The 19730-nt window shown below is 42.4% G+C and overlaps 1 protein-coding gene across 7 annotated transcripts; it reads right to left on the reverse strand.

The window, feature by feature from the left end:
- Positions 1–981: 981 nt before the first annotated feature.
- On the reverse strand, positions 982–17959 carry LOC112429748 (NLR family CARD domain-containing protein 3). 7 transcript variants are annotated; one of them, XM_076878560.1, is made up of 11 exons: positions 17695–17945; positions 15002–15095; positions 13965–14120; positions 12630–12761; positions 11299–11372; positions 9343–11176; positions 8275–8448; positions 7531–7704; positions 5966–6139; positions 4690–5668; positions 982–2045 (listed from the first exon to the last, which is right to left on the reverse strand). In XM_076878560.1, the coding sequence occupies exons 3-10, from the start codon at positions 14078–14080 to the stop codon at positions 5527–5529; spliced, it is 2820 nt and encodes a 939-aa protein (XP_076734675.1). In that variant the 5' UTR covers positions 14081–14120; positions 15002–15095; positions 17695–17945; the 3' UTR covers positions 982–2045; positions 4690–5526. The 7 variants fall into 7 exon arrangements, with proteins under 7 accessions (XP_076734675.1, XP_076734677.1, XP_076734678.1 ...); XM_076878562.1 differs by lacking the exon at positions 15002–15095 and having other exon boundaries at positions 17911–17959; XM_076878563.1 differs by lacking the exon at positions 15002–15095 and having other exon boundaries at positions 9343–11173.
- Positions 17960–19730: the final 1771 nt, after the last annotated feature.

Consider the following 19730-nt stretch of genomic DNA (forward strand, 5'->3'; position numbering starts at 1 on the left):
CAGATGTGCTTTATAATAGTAATAATAGTAATAACTTAGTTTAGCACCTTTTAAAAGACCCAAGAATGCTTTACAGAGGAGCAGAAGGTTTTGGTGAAGACATGAGTTTGAGAAGTTTTTTGAAGGATTCCAGTGACGGAGCGTTGTGAAGCTGATATGGAAGAGTTGCAGAGGGTGGTGGCCTCCAGCCTGACGACTCTGTACCCAAAGGTATGGAGGCTGGTGCGCGGGACAGAAAGCAGGCCCGTGGCTGAGGACCGTAGCATCCAAGACTGTGTGTATGGTTGCAGCAGATCAGAGAGATACTGAGGGATCAGGGTATTGAGGGGTTTGTAAGAGGATCTTGTAAGTAATGTATGACTTGACAAGAGGACATTTATGAGGGTGGAGATGATATGTTCTCACAGCTGCCCTTCCCTGGGATGTGGGTACTTGCTGGTTCCGGGGCTTGTGGCTGGATGTTCTGGCACAGGCTTGTAGCTCATCTTTGTTGCCAGGGGTGGGAGGGCTCTGCCGGGTACTGGGCGGTACTTGTGGGCCTGGAGCCCTGGGACCCTGTACTGGGCTGTCACCTGGGAGGTCGGCCGCCCCTCACCTCTGGGACTCTCACCCTGTGGCCATGGGCGCCCCATCTAGGGCCTCCTTCCTTCTCCTCCTGGGTTGGGCGCGCAGATGTTGCTGAGATGTGTGGCCTTGGGGCTTCGGTACTCTTGGGGGCTGCTTTAAGACATTGTCCTGCTAAACCATATATAATGTAATAACTGAAATAAGATGAATAGAAATGAATAAATAAACACATAAAAGAAACACCTGAACAAGAGGAGCCTATAGAGATTTTATAGAGCTGATCTTGGAAAAATATGTTTGCATTCAGGTCGTAATTCTGATTGCAAACGCTGCCAAACATGACAGGATTTCTTTTTTTTAGTCTTTAGCTATTTTAATAAGAGCAGTCTCAGTACTGTGGTGAGTTCTAAAGGGTTCAGTGAGCTCATAGAGGTTTATTAAACTTTCACATCGTTCCTTCACATTTTTATGCATTCAACAAATACTTTGCATTCAGAAATATTAATTACTGAAAGACTAAACAGGAACCTAATCCACTGACAGTAATGAAACTGTGCATGCAAGCAGTCTTTAACAATCAAGCAAGTTACTGTGTAAACATTAACTGCAGTTCTCAATTATGCCACAGTGTGGCGCTCTAACACAGAACAATTACAGAAAATCAAAGCCTACTCTAGTTTACACTGATTTGAGTGCCGTCTAAATGACTATAAACCTTGTGTCACCATAAGAAGTAATCAGAGGAGCAGTGCTGGTATGATTTTTTATACTCTATCAGGATTATAAAACACAGGGATGATGGTATATTCATCAGGATTCACCGACTTACAGTATATTGCTTACACAGATGAATGTTTTATTCTCTAAGACAAAGGCTGCGGCTCAAGTTTAAAAGAAAAGTTTGACATTTAAAAGTGTTAAAGCATAGCAAACCAGAAGAAAAGAAGTAAGCAGGTCCAAACAAGGACCCACCAGTCCATCATCTATAACCAGGACATCATCGAGAAATAAGTGTATCTAACTTCCGGTAAGGGTGGACTCTAATTTAAATACATTTTGAACAGATAAATATTAAGTATACTTTCTAAGACAGTTCATCTTTTGTATAGACACATAGTCTGTCGTAGTTCTAAATATGCCTGCTCATTACAAGCAAGCTCAGGAAAAGAGAACAGAATCCCAGATTAGCAGGAGAAACACTCATATGCACAGTTTAAGCACATATATGTGTTTGCATAATGTCTGTGAATAATTCTTATTGAGTCTGCACTTCTAAGGGCAGTTCACACTGAAACAGTCATTTGTACTTCTTTTGATTCCTCTAGAAGTCACTGCTGGTTGAAGTTTTTCTTCTAACTTCATGGCCGAGTCAGGGCATGCTAATGCACAAATTCCTGCTGCTGTTTAAAACTCTCCAGATCATCAGGGCAGAGCTCGTCATAGCTCAGCAGACAACTGTTACCGACAATTCGTGGGGGCTGTAGAGAGAAGAAATAACAGAGGTCATGAATTAGAGTTTACAAGAGTCATAAAAAAATATGATTACTGCATATCAGGCTCTGCGTGTAAAAACGAACAGTGACTAAGTGTAAGGATGATTCTCTGAAATAAGGGAAAGGAGTTTGCAGGCTTCTGTCTGACTGACTTTAAAGAAAAGAGAGAAAAAATCTAATTTGATTGTACAACTATCTGGTCAAAAAGACCCATGTATCTATATCCATATCTATATCTCTTCAAATGTCTTGGCTCCAACACTTCTTTACTTGCTTTAGAAATGAACAGAGGGCCTCTTCCTCCTGAACTCTTGCTCACTGTGTCAGAGTTTTAGCTACTTCTCAGCCTCCTTTAGTAATGATGATACTTGTAACAAATATGGTTACAGCTCTGGAGGCCAGGAGCTTCAAAGAGTAGTTGTCAAACAGCTAACAGATCATCTGCATAGGAATGACTTATTATAAGAGTTTCAGTCAGGTTTCAGAGCTCATCACAGCACAGAAACAGCTTTAGTGAAGGTTACAAATGATCTTCTCATGGCCTCTGACAGTGGACTCATCTCTGTGCTTGTCCTGCTAGACCTCAGTGAAGTGTTCGATACTGTTGACCATGATTTATTACCGTGATTAGAGCACGATGTAGGTATTACAGGTACTGCGCTGCAGTGGTTTGAATCATATCTATCTAACAGACTCCAATTTGTTCATGTAAATGGAGTCTGTTATACATTGCATTATACATGCTTCCCTTAAGCCAGGGGTCTGCAACCTTTAACACCCAAAGAGCCATTTGGACCTGGTTTCCACGCAAAAGAAAACACTGGGAGCCTCAAATACTTTTTGACATCTAAAATGAAGATAACTCTCGGAGCCGCAGGTTGCCGACCCCTGGGTTAAGCAGTATTATTAGAAGACATAGCATACAATTTCACAGCTATGTAGATGACAGCCAACTCTATCTGTCCATGAAGCCAGATAACACAAACCAATTAGTTAAACTGCAGGAATGTCTTAAAGACATAAAGACCTGGATGAAGTTTAATTTCCTGCTTCTAAATTTAGATTCAGATAAAACTGAGGTTATTGAATTCGGCCCTGAAAATCTTAGAAATATGGTATCTAACCGGACTCTTACTCTGGATGGCATTACCTCGGCCTCCAGCAACACTGTGAGGAATCGACTTTATATCCTTCAATGCACATAAACAAATTTGTAGGATTACTTTCTTTCAATTGCACAACATCTCTCAAAATATAAATATCCTGTCTCAGAGTGATGCTGAAAATTCCGAAAAGCCTTCAGTTAATCCAAAATACTTCAGCAAGAGTGCTGACCGGCAGAAGAAAGACAGACCATATTTCTCCTTAAAAACTGATCTTGAATAATCAGACCCCACCTTATCTTAAAGACCTCATTGTACCGTATCTTCCCAATAGAGCACTTTGCTCTCGATCTGCTGGTTTACTTGTGATTGCTAACACATTTAAAAATAAAATCGGAGCCAGAGCCTTCAGCTTTCAGGCCCCTCTTCTGTGGAACCAGCTCCCAGTTTGGATTCGGGAGACAGACACTATCTCTACTTTTAAGAGTAGGCTTAAAACATTTCTTTTTGATAAAAGCATATAGTTAGGGCTGGATCAGGTGACCCTGAATCCTCTGTTAGTTATTCTGCAATAGGTCCAGTGTTTCACCTTCACTCACTATGTGCTTATGCACCAATCTGCATTTAATCATTAGTTATGGTCTATGGCTCTTTTCCACAGTGTGTTTTTGTCCTGTCTTCCTCCACTAACTCTCAACCGGTCGCAGCAGAAGGCCTACCCTTCTTGAACTTGGTTCTGCCAGAGATTTCTTCCTTTTAAAGGGGAGTTTTTTTATTCCCACTGTCACTGAAGTGTTTGCTCATTGGGGATCATATGATTTTTGGGGTTTTCTAGGGTCTTTACTAGTGCTGTCAGCGTTATTCTCGTTAATACGACGTTAACGCCTTAACACAGCAAATTCCCGTTCGGCCCATGCCAGGGTTGCACGGCGCTAACACGTTAACACAGTGCAGCCCTCGCAAGTTTCAGTCTAATCTCGTCCTCTCAAAAAATGATGACTGTTAACAGCTGCCGCTTTACTGAGAAAAGCAGCCAGTGAGGGTTTATAGGAAACACTCGAAACACACTGGGCCCCAGTCTGGATGGGCCTGGGCCCCCTTTCCCTGGCGGGTCGCGGAGTATGGGAGTGCCTACTGGGGTCAGCGGGGGAGCTGGCCCCAGGGAGGGGTCACCTGCCCCTCCCTTCCTTCCCTCCCCATCTCCAGCTGCCTCCCTCTTCCCGCTCCACCACAACCACCCACACATGCAGGGCCTTGGAGTAGGGGTATGTCACCAGGGTGCAGAGGAGGCTACCCCCCCCCTCTGTCCCCTTCTGGCTGCCTCTGCCTCAATTTTATCCCACAACTTAGACATTCACATTACTCACACTCTCATTACACATACATATAGGATCTTGGGGGTGGGCACGATACACGGAGTCCAAATTACCATCAGGGTGTACACCCCACCCCTGGCGTCGTTGCCCACCTCTCAATTTTGAATACACGTAGACATTAAGGGCTAGCAGGAGGGACTATGCGCTTACCTGCTGCTCTCTGGCAGGTAGCTCCATGCCCTCCTGGGTTTTAAATGCACCTTAGAACACACATGCATCAACACTACAATGAGCAGGAGGAGGGAGGTTTGGAGTCTTCTCTCACCCCCGTTCTCTGCGGCCTGCTGGAGCGGGGGGGCTAGGAGGAGTTGGCCGTCCGACTGCGGTCTGGAGTGTGGGGCCTCCCTGCTGCTGCGGAGTCGGGGCGGTCTGCCTCTCCCCACCGCAGGGAAAAGGGTAACACCACCTGGGTCTGGGTGCAGTTCCCCCTCCAGGGGCAAGGGTACCTAGACCCGGTTTGTAGAGTACGCTTGGGGAGTGTGATCGTGTGTACAGCGTCTCTTTATGTCTGTCTCCACGTTGGTTGAGTGTGGAGTAAGTGCATATGAGAGCATGAGGGTGGGAATGGATGTTTGTGTCTGTGTGTGCCTGTATGTCTGTGTCTATATGTCAGGTTGGGTATCAGACGCCACCTCTCTAGGGACATCTCAGGCCCTCCAAGGTTTGGAGGCTTATCTCCACCCACCACCACTTCCCCTGCCAGTGGCGGACTCCCTCAGGTATCGGTGCGTTGGTGGTTCTTTGTGTCTGGGGGTGGGCGTCCGGGTACACACCGGCTCACTCCTTGGCGGCCGCTTATCGGGGCCTGGAGCCTGGGGCTCGCTCGGGCCACTTCGGAGGTGGGGTGCCCCCGGCCTCTCGGCCTGGGGCTCGGTCACTCAGGCACGGCTGGCTGCCGACGGAGCTCACGGGCGCGTCACTGCAACTCCCCCTGGCTTCTTCTCCGCGGCTGCTGAGTGAGCCCTCATCTGGGACTCTCCTCAGCTCTTACTGGGACAGTGGCGCGGCTGCCCCTCTGTTGGTCTTCCTTGGTCTCTTGTGTTCTGGGAGCCTCTGGATGTCTGGAGCTTTGATCTCCTCCATACCTGCTTCATACCCTGGAGGACGGGGCTGTGGCTCCCCACACTCCCTAGCAGATCGTTACATGGAGAAACCTTTGGAATGCAAGCATGCTGATCCACACAGGTATGCACACAGGTGTACACATGGGTATTCACAGACGCGGACTACAGCTTTCTTGGCTGCTGCCTCAAAGCACATTGGCCTTGGCCTTAAGACAACAATTCTGATGGCTAAAGATCCAAACGGGACACAAAAAAAAAAAAAAAAAAAAAAAAAGGAAACACTCGATCTTTGCTCAGATACCAACTGTGTATTATACAGTAGTGCTAAAAGCAGCATTGACTCAATGCAACTTCCTACTTACCACAGATTCTCCAGTCTGTAATTTGAATTATTCACAAGATTCACCAGCTGAATCATATCTGAATCCTGCAGGCCGTTTCTACTCAGGTCCAGCTCTCTCAGGTGGTAGGGGTTTAACTTCAGCGCTGAGCACAGAAAAGTACAACTGGCCTTTGACAAAGAGCACTCCCTTAGTCTGAATAAAGAATAAAATAAAAAGACAATGTTTCTGTTTTAAATATTTCATATAAATAATCAAACATAATAAGTAAAAAAAGAGCTGTTATTATTACTAATCAAATCTTGCTATTTCTGCTGCACAACAAAGACATAATAAAATCAGCTCTCATACACTGCCAGCTCAAGCAGTGACTTCATTTACATGCAGTTGTGCTCAGCAAAAAACATATGCACACCCATTTAACTGCCTGTTAACACTGATTTGCGTAATGCCTAATGGCAGTAACTCAATGCATTTAGGCATGTGGGCATGGTTAAGACAACCTACCTACTTAAGTTCAAATCAAGCAACAAGTGATTTTGAGCATATCAGGATTATTTGAACCACACAGGTGGTTCTGAGTGTTTTAGAAACTACTGATCTGATTTACCCACAAACCATCTTTAGGGTTTACAGAGAATAGACACAAAAGCAACAAGTTCTCTTTATTTTTTTTATTTTTATTTTTATTTGCCTGTCCCATTTGGTTCTTTAGCCATCAGAATTGTTGTCTGAAGACCAACAAGGATACCCAATGGATTTACTTTGCCAAATGGATCATCGTGGCATTGCCGTATTGGTCCATTTGATCGACCTTTGTTTTTATTATTTATTATATTTTATTTTCAGATGTTACAGACGGGACAGACATGAGTGAGGGATAGGAAAGGGAGAAAGAAAGGGGAAGGAAAAGAAAAACAGAAGGGGAGAGGGACAGTGAGAAAGGGGGGGAGAAAAAAAATCTCCTGGATCACCTGTTGAGAGAAGAAGAATAGAAAACAAGAAAAAAACAACAACAAAGCAACATACTAAACACAACACCATCGCATTAATCTAGCTAAGTGTAAACAGCAGTAAATACTAAATATTCAATGTTGTTGTGCAGCACGCAGGACAGACAGCGCACAATGTGCTTTGAAGTAGCAGCCAAGAAAGGTGTAATTTAAGTCCACGAGCAGTGAACACCCGTGTGCATAGCAACAAGTTCTCTGAGTGAAAATCTCTTATTGATGCAAGAGGGAAAATGGCCGAACTGTTTTGGGCCTCTAAATGCACAACATGTTGAACCTTAAAGCAGAAGAACACAGTGGGTGCCACATGTAGCAGCTAACAACATGAAAGGGTTGGGGACCACCAAAAGTGGACAATAGAAGAGCTGAAAAACAATTCCCTTGTCTAATGTGTCTCGATTTCTGCTGCAACATTCTAAAGGCAGTCAGAATTTGGCATAAACAAACTGCAGATCCGTTGTGTCTTGTATTAGGGACAGATAAAACAAGATATTTGAACATGACTTTTTGTGAATTGAACCTGTAAGATCATCATTACATTCTGAAAACACAGTTTAATATGAAAACACAGCTGACCTCAGAGTTTCCAGTTGACAGGGTCGACACTCCAGAAAACCACACAACTGCTTTACTCCAGAATCCTGCAGCTTGTTGTAACTCAGATCCAGATGTCTCAAGCGGGAGGGGTTGGACTTCAGAGCTGAGCTCAGAGTAGCACAGCTAATCTCTGACAATCCACAGTGCCACAGTCTGAATAACAAAAGAAGAAAGAAAAAGACAGATACAATTATTTCTGACCTAATGACATGTTGACAGGTTTTAAACGTAGTGCCACATCACTTTATAGTATGTAATGCACAGATATAAAACTAATTCAGGGAAAAGGTATCATAAAAAAAATCACTAACTGAAATAACGACTTAGCATTTCTCTAATGATGGTTTTGTATCTTGCAGGCATTCAGTGATGATTAGATTGGATTACTTAGATAGGAGGAATTAAAAAATCAATGTAGGATCGGTTAACCCTAGCAGGTATGATTACTAAGCTTTGGCTAAAATTTCACTGGTACATGCTTCCAAACAATCTCTCCCCCCCCCCCCCATTAAGAGCAGTCTGTTACATATTTTAGCTAGTCTGAAATGGTACAAAATGGTGTTGTTCACTTTCTAAGCACAGAAAAGGATACTAACCAAAGCAAGGTTTCACTTTGTGTACTTTTTATGTACTTTTTTGGTTGTTTTGGAAAATCCTGAAAATGTATATCCAAATTTATAAAGTAAATGTATTAAAAATAACAACAACGGTCAGGGTACTGACTTCAGGGTCTTCAGTCTGCAGTTTGGACTCTCCAGTCCTACAGAGAGCAGTTTCAGTCCCGAGTCCTCCAGCTCATTGAAGGTCAGATCTAACTCTATCAGATGGGAGGGATTGGACTTCAGGGCTGAGGCCAAGACTTCACAGTGAGTCTTTGAAATTCCACAGTCAGAAAGTCTGTGATAAGACAAATTTGCAAAAGACATTATCATGGAAGAAGATACTACATATTTATTTTTGCTTTTGCATTTAACATCAAAACAGTTGAGCAGATCTTGTTCAATCAGGGAACCCATCAGCGAAAAGCCTTTTGGGAACAGCAGCCAATTTGGGGGCTTTCCAGTGTAGCTAGCTGATATCTAGACCAAGAAGCATTCTGAGTAGAGATGTCAAGACTTTTGATCATCCAGGGCACCTCTTTCAATTTAACAGCTGCTCTGAAAGAAAGCCCAGCCACACCTCATAGAAAAATCATTGCTACCACTTGTATCTGCAACATCATCCATTCAGTCCGAGCTTGTGACCATAGGTGAGAGTAGGAATGAGAGTAGGATGCGGCAGCGTGTGCTGCACTGACCGCCAGCTAGAGTGAATGGCCCAAAATTTGTGTTGCGCTGACTACTGCACTGTATGTCATTTTTTTCTGCTCACTCTATGTGTACCAGCTGTGCCTGCTCTGTGTCATTTCAAAACATTTATCTCTCATCCATAAAAGGCAAAACATTGTAAGTATCCCAACTAGGGAAGAGTATGTCGTTTCCACAACAGTGCTTTCCTCCACATAGCTGTTGAATGGAGTGACTTACTCAAGAGCTCCAGGAGGTCCCTATATATGTATGTAAACATGTGTCATAGAGTTCCTCGTCCATTGTGTGGTTGAGGTTAGTGTGACTGTAGGCTTCGTTTCTCTTGGTTGTGCAAAGGTATGTCACAGCATATAGCGGTTAAAGTTCAGCTGGGTTGAACTTTGACCACAGCATGTGCGAGTAGTCTTGTGCAATAGAAAAGAATGGGTTTTGGAGTACAGCGCTGCACATGCCGCGTCTTATGTGAAAGGGCCTTTAGACTTACAGAGCCTTTCTGCAGTTCCTCACAGCTGGGATCAGTCTCTGTCGCCCTGCCTCTGATGTGTTGTACTTGTTCAGGTCCAATTCATCCAGAACCTTTTCTGACATTTGCAGCATGTAGGCCAGAGCTGAGCAGTGGATTTCATAGAGTCTCTTCTCTGATTTGTTCTCTGACTTAAGGAACTCTTTGCTCTCCTGATGTACTGAGAGGTCATTCATCTCCATCAGACAGTGGAAAATGTTAATGCTTCTGTCGGGAGATATTTTATCGCTGTTCATCTTCTTCAGGTTGTTTATAATTCTCTTGATGATTTGTGGACTATTTTGCAAATGACCCAGTAAGCTTCCTAAAAGTCTGTGGTTGGACTCCAGACTAAGGCCATGAAGGAAGCGAACAAACAGGTCCAGGTGGCCATTTTTACTTTGCAAACATTTCTCCATGGCTCTGCTCAGAAAGACATCCAGAGATGGGATGGAACAATTAATATTTCCAGATTTTTTAGAGGTTTTCTCAAGAAAAGACTTTATATTTATAAAGTCCTGCAGAACATCAGTATTTTTATTGGTGAAACAGTGGAACATGTAAACGGCAGCCAGAAACTCCTGAATGCTCAGATGAACAAAGCAGTAGACTGGTTTCTGGAAGATCACACACTCTCTTTTGAAAATCTCTGTACAAAGTCCTGAGTTCACCGAGGCCTCTGTCACATCCACACCATACTGCTCCAGGTCTTCTTGGTAGAACATGAGGTTTCCTTTTTCCAAATGTTCAAATGCCAGCCTCCCGAGCTTTAAAAGACCTTTCTTGTCAGCCTCCATCAGCTCTTCTGGACTTGCTTCTTCTCCCTCATGGTACTTTTGAATCTTCCTTTTTGTTTGTACCAACAGGAAGTGTGAGTACATGTCGGTCATGGTCTTGGGCAGCTCTTCTCTCTGCCCTCCAGTCAACATGTGCTCCAGAACTGTAGCAGTGATCCAACAGAAGACTGGGATTCCACACATGATGTGGAGGCTCCTGGATGACTTGATGTGGAAAATAATTTTGCTGGACAGCTCTTCATCACTGAATTTCTTCTTAAAGTACTCCTCTTTCTGAGCATCAGTGAAACCTCGCACTTCGGTGACACGGTCAACACATGTAGGGGGGATCTGATTGACCGCTGCTGGTCGGGAAGTTATCCAGATGAGAGCCGAAGAAAGCAGATTGCCTTCAATGAGGTTTGTCAGCAGATTCGTGACCGTTGACTTCTGTGTGACATCAGACATGACGCTCCTCTTAGTGAAATCCAGTAAAAGTCTGCTTTCATCCAGACCATCAAATATAAACAAAAGTTTACAGACAGCGAGCTTCTCTGCTGTGACCTTCTGTAATGTTGGATGGAAAACCTGGAGCAGCTCCAGGAGACTATACTGCTCATCTCTGATCAGGTTCAGCTCCCTGAATGAAAGCAGAACCACCACACTGATGTCTTGGTTTTCCAAACCTTCTGCCCAGTCCAGAGTGAACTTCTGCACTGAGAAGGTTTTTCCAACGCCAGCAACACCGTAGGTCAGAACCACTTTGATTTGCATTTGTTGTTCGGGTAAGGCTTTAAAGATGTCACAACACTTGATTGGAGCATCATGGAGGGTCTTCTTGTTTGAAGCTCTCTCAAGTTGACTCACTTCATGTTGGGTATTAACCTCCTCACTCTGTCCCTCTGTGATGTAGAGCTCAGTGTAGATTGCGTTGAGGAGAGTTTCACATCCTGTTTTATCAGTTCCCTCAGTCACAGATTGACATCGCATCTTCAAACAGACTTTATGTTCATCGAAAACTTCCTGAAGGCCATCATCTACTGAAAGACAATAAAGACAATAAAACAAAATTTATATATAGTTTTTTACACATATTTAACATTTAACATATATTGCTTAGTTTTTTTAATGACTCCATCAGCAAACAGATGCTCAATTTTACTTTGCACACAGCTGCTCCTACTGGCTGTCCAAAATCCAGAACTGGACACGGGCTCCTGCACACACTTGTTCTTTCTGTGGATAGAAAGGGAAACTTATTCTGGCCATGTGGCGAAACATGAAGTTATTTAAGTTGAAAGTCTCAGAATGGTCTATTACTAAGTCAATGCTCTTTCTTTACTTATCAAGCAATAATCATTTCCTTTTACACCATCAGAACTTATATTAATCCAAAACACGAGCTCTCAGCACCCTGTCAACACATCTGTTTACAAGGAAGAGGGTTTATCATGACAGTATTTTCCTGATATCTACTTTTCGGTCTCTTCCTGAGGACTCTACTACCAAGCAGCATTTTGTCCAGCTGTGAAGGTGGTTCACTTCTCACCGAGGTAAATCGCCATGGTAACCTATCCTGTTACGTTCAAGATTGGAGATTAACTGGTATAAAATAATCCCCTACTGACCAATTGATTAACCAGAAATTAACATCACCATTTCTAGAAGATCTCTCAGACCTCTATGGGGAGAGTTGGAGGGTCTAAATCAGGGGTGGGGAAACTCCAGGCCTCAAGTGCCTGCGGGGTGGGGATGTATCCTTCATCCAACACAGCTGATTTAAATGGCTAAATTACTTCTTAAATTAGGCCTGCTAATGAACTAATCAGTTGATCCGAGTGTATTGACTCAGGGTGATATCTAAAACCTGCAGGACACCGGCCGTTGAGGCCCAGAGTTCCCCGCCCCTGGTTTAACTGGTTTAAAGTTTTTCAGTTAGTTTTTGTATTTCCCTGATCTATCTGGGATGGAGTTTACATGTTCTCTCAGTGTTTGGGTGGGTTTACTCCAGATACTCTGGCTTCTTTCCACAGTCCAAAGTTATGCAGTAAGTGGAGTTAGGTTATTACCTATACGTGTGAATGTGAGTACGAATGGTTGTCTGTCACGCCATATTAGCTCCACGACAGACCAGCATGGTAAATTGGAAAACTGCACTCAAATAAATGAGTATATTTATGCTTCACATTGTCAATACCATGCCTGAAACCCATAAAGTGTGCTAGTTAGATATATTTTTAAAAAAGTCTTTACCCTACATTTACTTTGTGGGTATCTGGTCACCCTAGTCCCTGGGTGGAGTCCCTAACTATGCAGAGGTATCAGGTAGTTGTGGTATTTAACAAAAACAATAAAAATAAAATTATTACATATGAGTTGCAGGGAAAAAACAAAAACAAAAAACAGGAAGAACAACATTATTCTACAACTAAAGACACTACCACTGACTCTGGCTCATTTGCAGGTCAGTGTAAAGCAGAAACCGCCTCTTACTTTGTGTCTGAGGGTCCCCGTTCATTACTGAAGTTTGGAGGACGACCTTTGGACCAGTCACTGGCCATAGACATACAGCTGGGCACGAGGGACGATGTTCCATCCTCCTCTTCCTCCAAATTATTGTTTCCCCTAATGAGGATCAACAATACATAACAAATATCGATTTTTTAATTTTAATTTTTTGTTTTCTGTTGGTAGCAAACATTTTCACAACAGCATTATTGTTCTATAAGAATTAACCCTGCTCCTCACATACAAGGTCTTAAATAATCAGGCCCCATACCCTGAATCCTCCCTTAGTTATGCTGCAGTAGGTGTAGGCTGCTGGGGGATTCCCATGATGCAGTATTTCTTCTTCAGTCATGTTTCTCACTCACTCATGTGTTAATAGACCTCTCTGCACTGAATCATACTTGTTATTAATCTCTGTCTCTCTTCCACAGCATGTCTTTATCCCGTCTTCCTTCTCTCACCCCAACCAGTTGCAGCAGATGGCCCCGCCCCTCCCTGAGCCTGGTTCTGCCGGAGGTTTCTTCCTGTTAAAAGGGAGTTTTTCCTTCCCACTGTCGCCAAATTGCTTGCTCATAGGGGGTCATATGACTGTTGGGTTTTTCTCTGTATGTATTATTGTAGGGTCTACCTTACAATATAAAGCGCATTGAGGTGACTGTTGTTGTGATTTGGCGCTGTGTAAATAAAATTGAATTGAATTGAATTGAATATCAGATCCTGAAACAGGACACTTTCCGCTGACCTCATAAGAAGTTTGTACGTACACTACGTCTGAAATCTGTTTTTATATTTCATTTTTACTTTGAAACCCTTAAACAACACCAAGTCTGCTGCTGACACAACAGAAATGAAAACTGTCAGGAGCGGATTATGTTCCGACTTTCACAACACGTTTTCTCTGAGTCTTTCATTTAAAGATTGTTTTAAGTGTATTATAGATTCTATGCTGGGAAATAAACGTTATATGTACAGTTTGCTGTTTGATTTTACTGTTACTTTTTCTGTGTTCTTTATAGGTTTATCCTTCACATCATCACTACCATGCCTGAAACCCAAAAAGTGTATTAGTAAGATTTCTTTTTAAAGTCTTTACCCTACATTTAGTTTGTGGGTATCTAACTATGTGGGTACCTAACTATGCAGAGGTATCAGGTAGTTGTGGTATTTAACAAAAACAATAAAAATAAAATTATTACATATGAGTTGCAGGTTAAAAACAAAAACAAAAAACAGGAAGAACAACATTATTCTACAACTAAAGACACTACCACTGACTCTGGCTCATTTTCAGGTCAGTGTAAAGCAGAAACCGCCTCTTACTTTGTGTCTGAGGGTCCCCGTTCATTACTGAAGTTTGGAGGACGACCTTTGGACCAGTCACTGGCCATAGACACAGGAGACGGTGTTCTGTCCTCCTCTTCCTCCAAATTATTCATCTTCAAGCACTTGTAAACAACAATTCTGCGAACGCACAACCTGAGAATGAAGACAGGTTTGTTCAAAAGTCACCCAAGACCAGTACACACACACACACACACACACACACACACACACACAGAGAGAGAGAGAGAGGGTCCACTCTCTCTCTCTCTTACTCTCTCCTTATTGTCCACTTTTGCTCTGTCGGCTGTTTCAACATGTACACAAGTACGTATAAGTATACGAGGCGCCTCGAGGCGACTTTTGTTGTGATTTGGCGCTAAATAAATAAAATTGAATTGAATTACGTGGATCACCCGAACACAGGAAAGACCATCGATTACATGATTGTTAAAGAGACGCGAGAGCACCGCACATGTTAAACACAGCTTACAGTAGTGATGGCCCGCTTGAAGCTGACGCTCCGGAGCGTGTGTCGAAAAAAACAACACACTGGTTCAGAAGCACTGAGTCGAGGCTTGCTTCGTTTGGCAAAAGTCACGTGACCAGTGACGTCCGAAGCTTCATTACGCACGTAACTGCTTCGGTACCTGATTCAAACGGATATAAGGAAGTGAATCATCCACGGGATTCGTGGAGTGTGCTGATGGTGACAGATAGCGAAGAGGTGATCATTCCACTGACAGATATGGAGCCAGCGAGGAAGAGAGGACGTTCTGGCGTGTGGAAATATTTTGAGTTGATTTTGCTCAATTCATTTTATCTGCCGAAGTGAAAAACTTGAAATGTCCAAAATCATGTTTTCATAATGTAAATATCATTACAGCATATGACTGTAGGAACACTTCCATGTGAATTAAAGCTAATGAAGACTACAAAAATGTATTTGACACTATACGTACATGACATTGCTACACAGTTTAGAAAATCATTTTGTTTATTGTTGTTAGGTGATAGTCTGCAGGACCCAGGAATACCTGCATATCTACCAACTTGCAGTGTGGTTCCTGCACTCCACAGCCTCTTCTGTTCCATGCAAGTGGATTTTCTCCAGGGCAGGAGAAACTATTTCTAAGAAAAGAAACAGACTCAGCCAGCACACAGTAACACTAATCCTCTTTTTAACTGTAAATAACAAAAGGGCTAGCTTACATAGATCATGTTTTTACTTTGCAAATTCTTGATTAGGGTGGGTTTTGATTATCGCTTTTCTGATTACAATCCATGCTAAATTGAATAAAGTGATATTGATTCATTAAAATCCCGTGTCGATTTGTAAATTAACGTTATTATGCCTGAAACGCCAGCATATCAGGTTAAACCTCACAACATGTCGTCAAACACCATGCAGCTAAAACAGTAACTGGGAGCAGGTTTACGGATTCTGCATACAAACGTGAACACAGAGCGCGGACCCGACGCGTCAGAATCAGATGTTGATGTGTCGTCGGGTCCGCGCTGTGTTTGCCTCGCTGGCTTCTGCAGCTGCAGGTTTCATAACTCTCTGTTTACATCTCTAATTAAGTCTCACATGTGTCAGCTTTCTTTTAATAGATACGAAATTATGGATATATACTGTTAAATGATCAGAACTGTAATATTTCTGACTGAGGCAAAACTTTCCAGATTCCAATCAAATTGAATCGGATCCTGTATCGAATCAAAATGATTCTACAAATCAGTGACGATGCAGCCGTACTCAGCTTCCTAAGCATTTTCCCTTTCCAGTTCACAATCAATCCCACCCCTAGGTCAAAAATATGTATAGGACAATTGGCCTAATCTAATATTTTGTATGAACCTGTCCAGCTGTCCAGTGATTAAATGACAAGTAGATGGAGGCAGGACTCCACAGCAGGGGCATACTCCATAATGTGCTGTGCATTCTCATATGTATATTATATATATTGCTCACTTATTGTATTTACCAACATCAAGGAGTTATGAGCAAAGAAAGGCCACACCATAGTGCATGTTTAAATAGGGAAAGTTTATTGATCAAAATGTATTACGCAAATACGCATTACATTTTTTTCAGGCCCCCAATCGAGAAAACAAAACCAATTACATGTTCAAAGCAACGGAACGGTGGCCCAATATCAGAGAGAACTCTACTCTTGTGTGAGCAGTGATGATTGAGCAGTCCGTTTTATTTTGCAGATTCAAGCTGCTCTTCAAAATTTTCACCACCAGATGTCACCGGAGAGGACTGTGTTGAAAAGCTTCGAGTAATGAACCGTTTTTCAATACAAGCTTCAGTGCTTCGGAAAGCTTCATTTGGCCATCACTAGCTTACAGCAGAAGTGATCTTTACCAGGGGCCTGTGCTTCGTACGTCGCTTACTACATCCAAGACCAAATGACACATCCAAGACCAAACTATCGCGCTAACCGTGAGCTCGCTAATCCGGTTCCCCGAACACACCTGCTGTTGACGATTAGTACAGCTGGACGCAGTAATGTGACATCACTGGGTGTCGTAAAAGGGGCTACGCATCGATAGTAGAAACATTGATCGGCAACCCGCTGATTGGTCGGCGAAAATGTCGAAGGGGCGTGCTCGGTATTATCCGGCAGCAGAGCAAGAACTCATGAGTGAGGGATTTCAGGAGTTTCAGAGTTTAATTAAAACGCAAGAGAACACTGCAAAGGCTGCAAAAGCAAGGAGAGAGGGCTGGCAGAAAGTTGCTGACAAATCAAACTCGTAGGTAATTTAATAATAATAATAATAATAATGGATTGGGTTTATATAGCGCTTTCCAAGGCACCCAAAGCGCTGTACGATACCACTATTCATTCACTCCCACATTCACACACTGGTGGAGGCAGCTACGGTTGTAGCCAGGCTGCCATATCGCGCCATCGGCCCCTCTGGCCAACACCAGTAGGCGGTAGGGTAGATCTATCATATGACACTATATTGTCCAATATCATATGGCATTATATTATATTATAATATGTTATATTATATCCCCTTTCACATTAGAGCCACAACAGGACCCACAAGAACATGGGAACAAGTAAAAGTGGAATACAGGAGTATTCTACAGAATGGTAATATTTATCTCTTATATTGCTTTTCGTCTCTTGGCAAGGTAATACTGGCCTGTAATACTCTGTTAGTTCGTTCGTAACAGCAACCAAGAAAAGGGCAGAGCAACAAAAGACAGGTGGTGGTCCTGCACCCCCTCGTCAACAAGTTGGTTAAGTGAATAATACCCTCACGGGAAAATCGATATCTCTCAATGAGCACACTGTCGCGCTGAGCTAAAGGATCCTGTCTGTCCCGCAATATACGCTGAATTCTGAGGACTCTCCTTATCAATCTTGCACCTTCCGCAATGGGTGGCTCGCGTATACGGACAGCACATGGCTGCGACAGACTTCCCAAATCCACCTTCGCTTTTATAGCCGTAGTCTCTCATCTTGATTACACGAAGTAATTTACAATTACTACTCTGAAATCTGAATTACATCTGTAATAATCACATACATGTAATAGAATGTTAATAGTACATTTCCCTTTTTTAGGAAATGACCTGTATGTATCTGTGTGACATCAATAAAAGGATCAAGTGCTGCATTATCTTTAGTTACATTGATGTCATTTATTTATGGTGAAACAGTGGTGGAATATCGCTGTTGCTTTCGTATAAATGAAGCGGACATACCTGAGTGGCCGCGATCTAATCCTGTTTACATAAAGTAAACCTGCTCCCCAGCAGGTTTACGCTTACGGCTCTGTTGCTATGACAGCAAGTCCCGGATGAGCTTCGGAGAACCGAACGATCCAAGATCACGCGAAATCGTCAACAATCTAATCCAGCTAACTTACTTAGCGACGTACGAAGAACGGGCCCCTGGATTTTATGTTAAGTTCAACAAACCTCCGCAACACCCGCTGGTTTCACTCTCTGTTTTACAGCTTCTCCACCACTTTACGTTTGAGGAGATCACGTGACCACAGTTTAACCTTCTTATAAGATAATGGCATTTCAACGTCACAACTGCAGCAGGGTTTGACAGTTTATCAACACTTTTCTAGATTTCTCATCAAAATGACCTAAATCATTGTCAGATTTCCACACGTCATTAAACTGGTTAAACATAACGGAACAAAGAAATATTAATTTTGCACTCTGTCGCAGGGCTATGAGAGGGAGGGTATGAAGTCCTTTACTGAATGTATTTGTTTAATTACTCATGTTTGCTTAATTTTCTTCTGCCCTCAAGTTCCCTCTAGTGGATGAGAGCACGTATAGTACCAGATGTAGGAGTCGTTTATAGTTGTTTATTATGATGATCCACTATTATCATGAATTCTCTTACTTTAGATTTAGAGTATATTTGGATCCTAAAACTCTTTTAACATCGATTAATTAAAAGTCATATTTATTTAAATAAGCAATTGAAATGTTAAGATTGAACCAAGAATGGTGGACACTGATATAAGACATGACAGAAATCAAGTGGAGGGATTAATTACGAAGACTTGTAAATCTTGAAGTCTTGCTCTTTTTACAAAGACAGGGACAGATTCCTACTGAGCATGTGCACTGGACTAGTTTGTTCCTGCCTGGTGAAATTAATTGTCCATAGCAGCACCTCCTGCCTAATGATCCTTCGAGGCTTTGATTTTTATGAAAGCTTAATTTAAACTCCAGAACAAAATTCTGAAAAACAGTTTCTCTGTGTGAATGTAAATAACTTTTTAAACTGTGAACAGGCAGCTTGCGTACTGAAAGATAGTAGATGACACCACACCATACAGCACCATTGATAAAACTCTTTATATCAAAACTTTTACATTTGTTTTTAAAAGCACAAATTCTCCAGAAACTCTTTAAACTCACTGTGACAGATAAAGATATTTCTTCACTGAACTTTATTTACATGGTGCAACAGGACTTTCTGACACCAGAACATTCACTGTCCAAACACTTTTGACATTCCTGCTTTCTTCCTGCTTTAAATGAAAATAAAATGTTTACAGCTCAAATGTTTTTCAGGTTTTTGCAGAAGAATATATAACTGCTCTGCAGAGTAGAAAGAGCAAAAAGGAAGGAAATCAGTATTATCTAAACAAAATGATGAACCAAACTGAGATCTGGTCTGTTCCAAACACATCGAGGTAGAAATGTTCTGACATTAAAGCTGCTGAAGAGCACCGAGGATCGACAGAAATCCTGTTTATCTAAGTGCTGCAGGAATTAGTCTATAAACATGGAAAACTCTTTGGTAAGATGCCTGAAATATGCTTTTAAAATTCCACAGATGGTTTAAATACATATATGAACACTGAGCTGCTGCTTTTGAAGCTGAACGAGTCATAAACACGGGATTTCCAAACAAGCATCTTAACAAAAGAAACTCCAGGAGTTTCGTCACAGGAGTTTCAAAAAAGTTTTATGTTTTGGGAAGTTAAAGTCATGCATCCATGCTGTAGTGTGTTTCTGATTTGTTTGCCCTTTTCACTGCTTCAATACTGCTCGGTGACTAGTTGGCAACATCTTCCACGCAAACTATGACAACTGCAGCAATCTGCTTGCAACCAGAGCAATCACAAGAAGGTTTTTAGTGAAGCACAGCAGACGACTGGTTTCACCTAAAAACAAAAAGCAGCTTCCAGCGGCCACTCGCCAACCGGTCGAGGGATCAACATTTGTCCCCAGTGGTTGTGGTGGAGTCACCAACCAGGCTCTAGGTC

This window comes from Maylandia zebra, linkage group LG20 (genome assembly GCF_041146795.1).
Source record: "Maylandia zebra isolate NMK-2024a linkage group LG20, Mzebra_GT3a, whole genome shotgun sequence".
In the NCBI taxonomy this organism is placed as follows: Eukaryota; Metazoa; Chordata; class Actinopteri; order Cichliformes; family Cichlidae; genus Maylandia; species Maylandia zebra.

Excerpts from the sequence above, each read along its gene's own strand:
- LOC112429748 (XM_076878562.1), bottom strand. The coding sequence starts at position 14,080 with ATGAATAATTTGGAGGAAGAGGAGGACAGAACACCGTCTCCTGTGTCT. Across the intron at positions 7,705-8,274 it reads TGCAGACTGAAGACCCTGAA|ACTGTGGCACTGTGGATTGT; the intron begins GTCAGTACCCTG and ends TTTGTTATTCAG. Across the intron at positions 5,669-5,965 it reads TACAGACTGGAGAATCTGTG|GGAGTGTGGGGAGCCACAGC; the intron begins GTAAGTAGGAAG and ends ACGATCTGCTAG.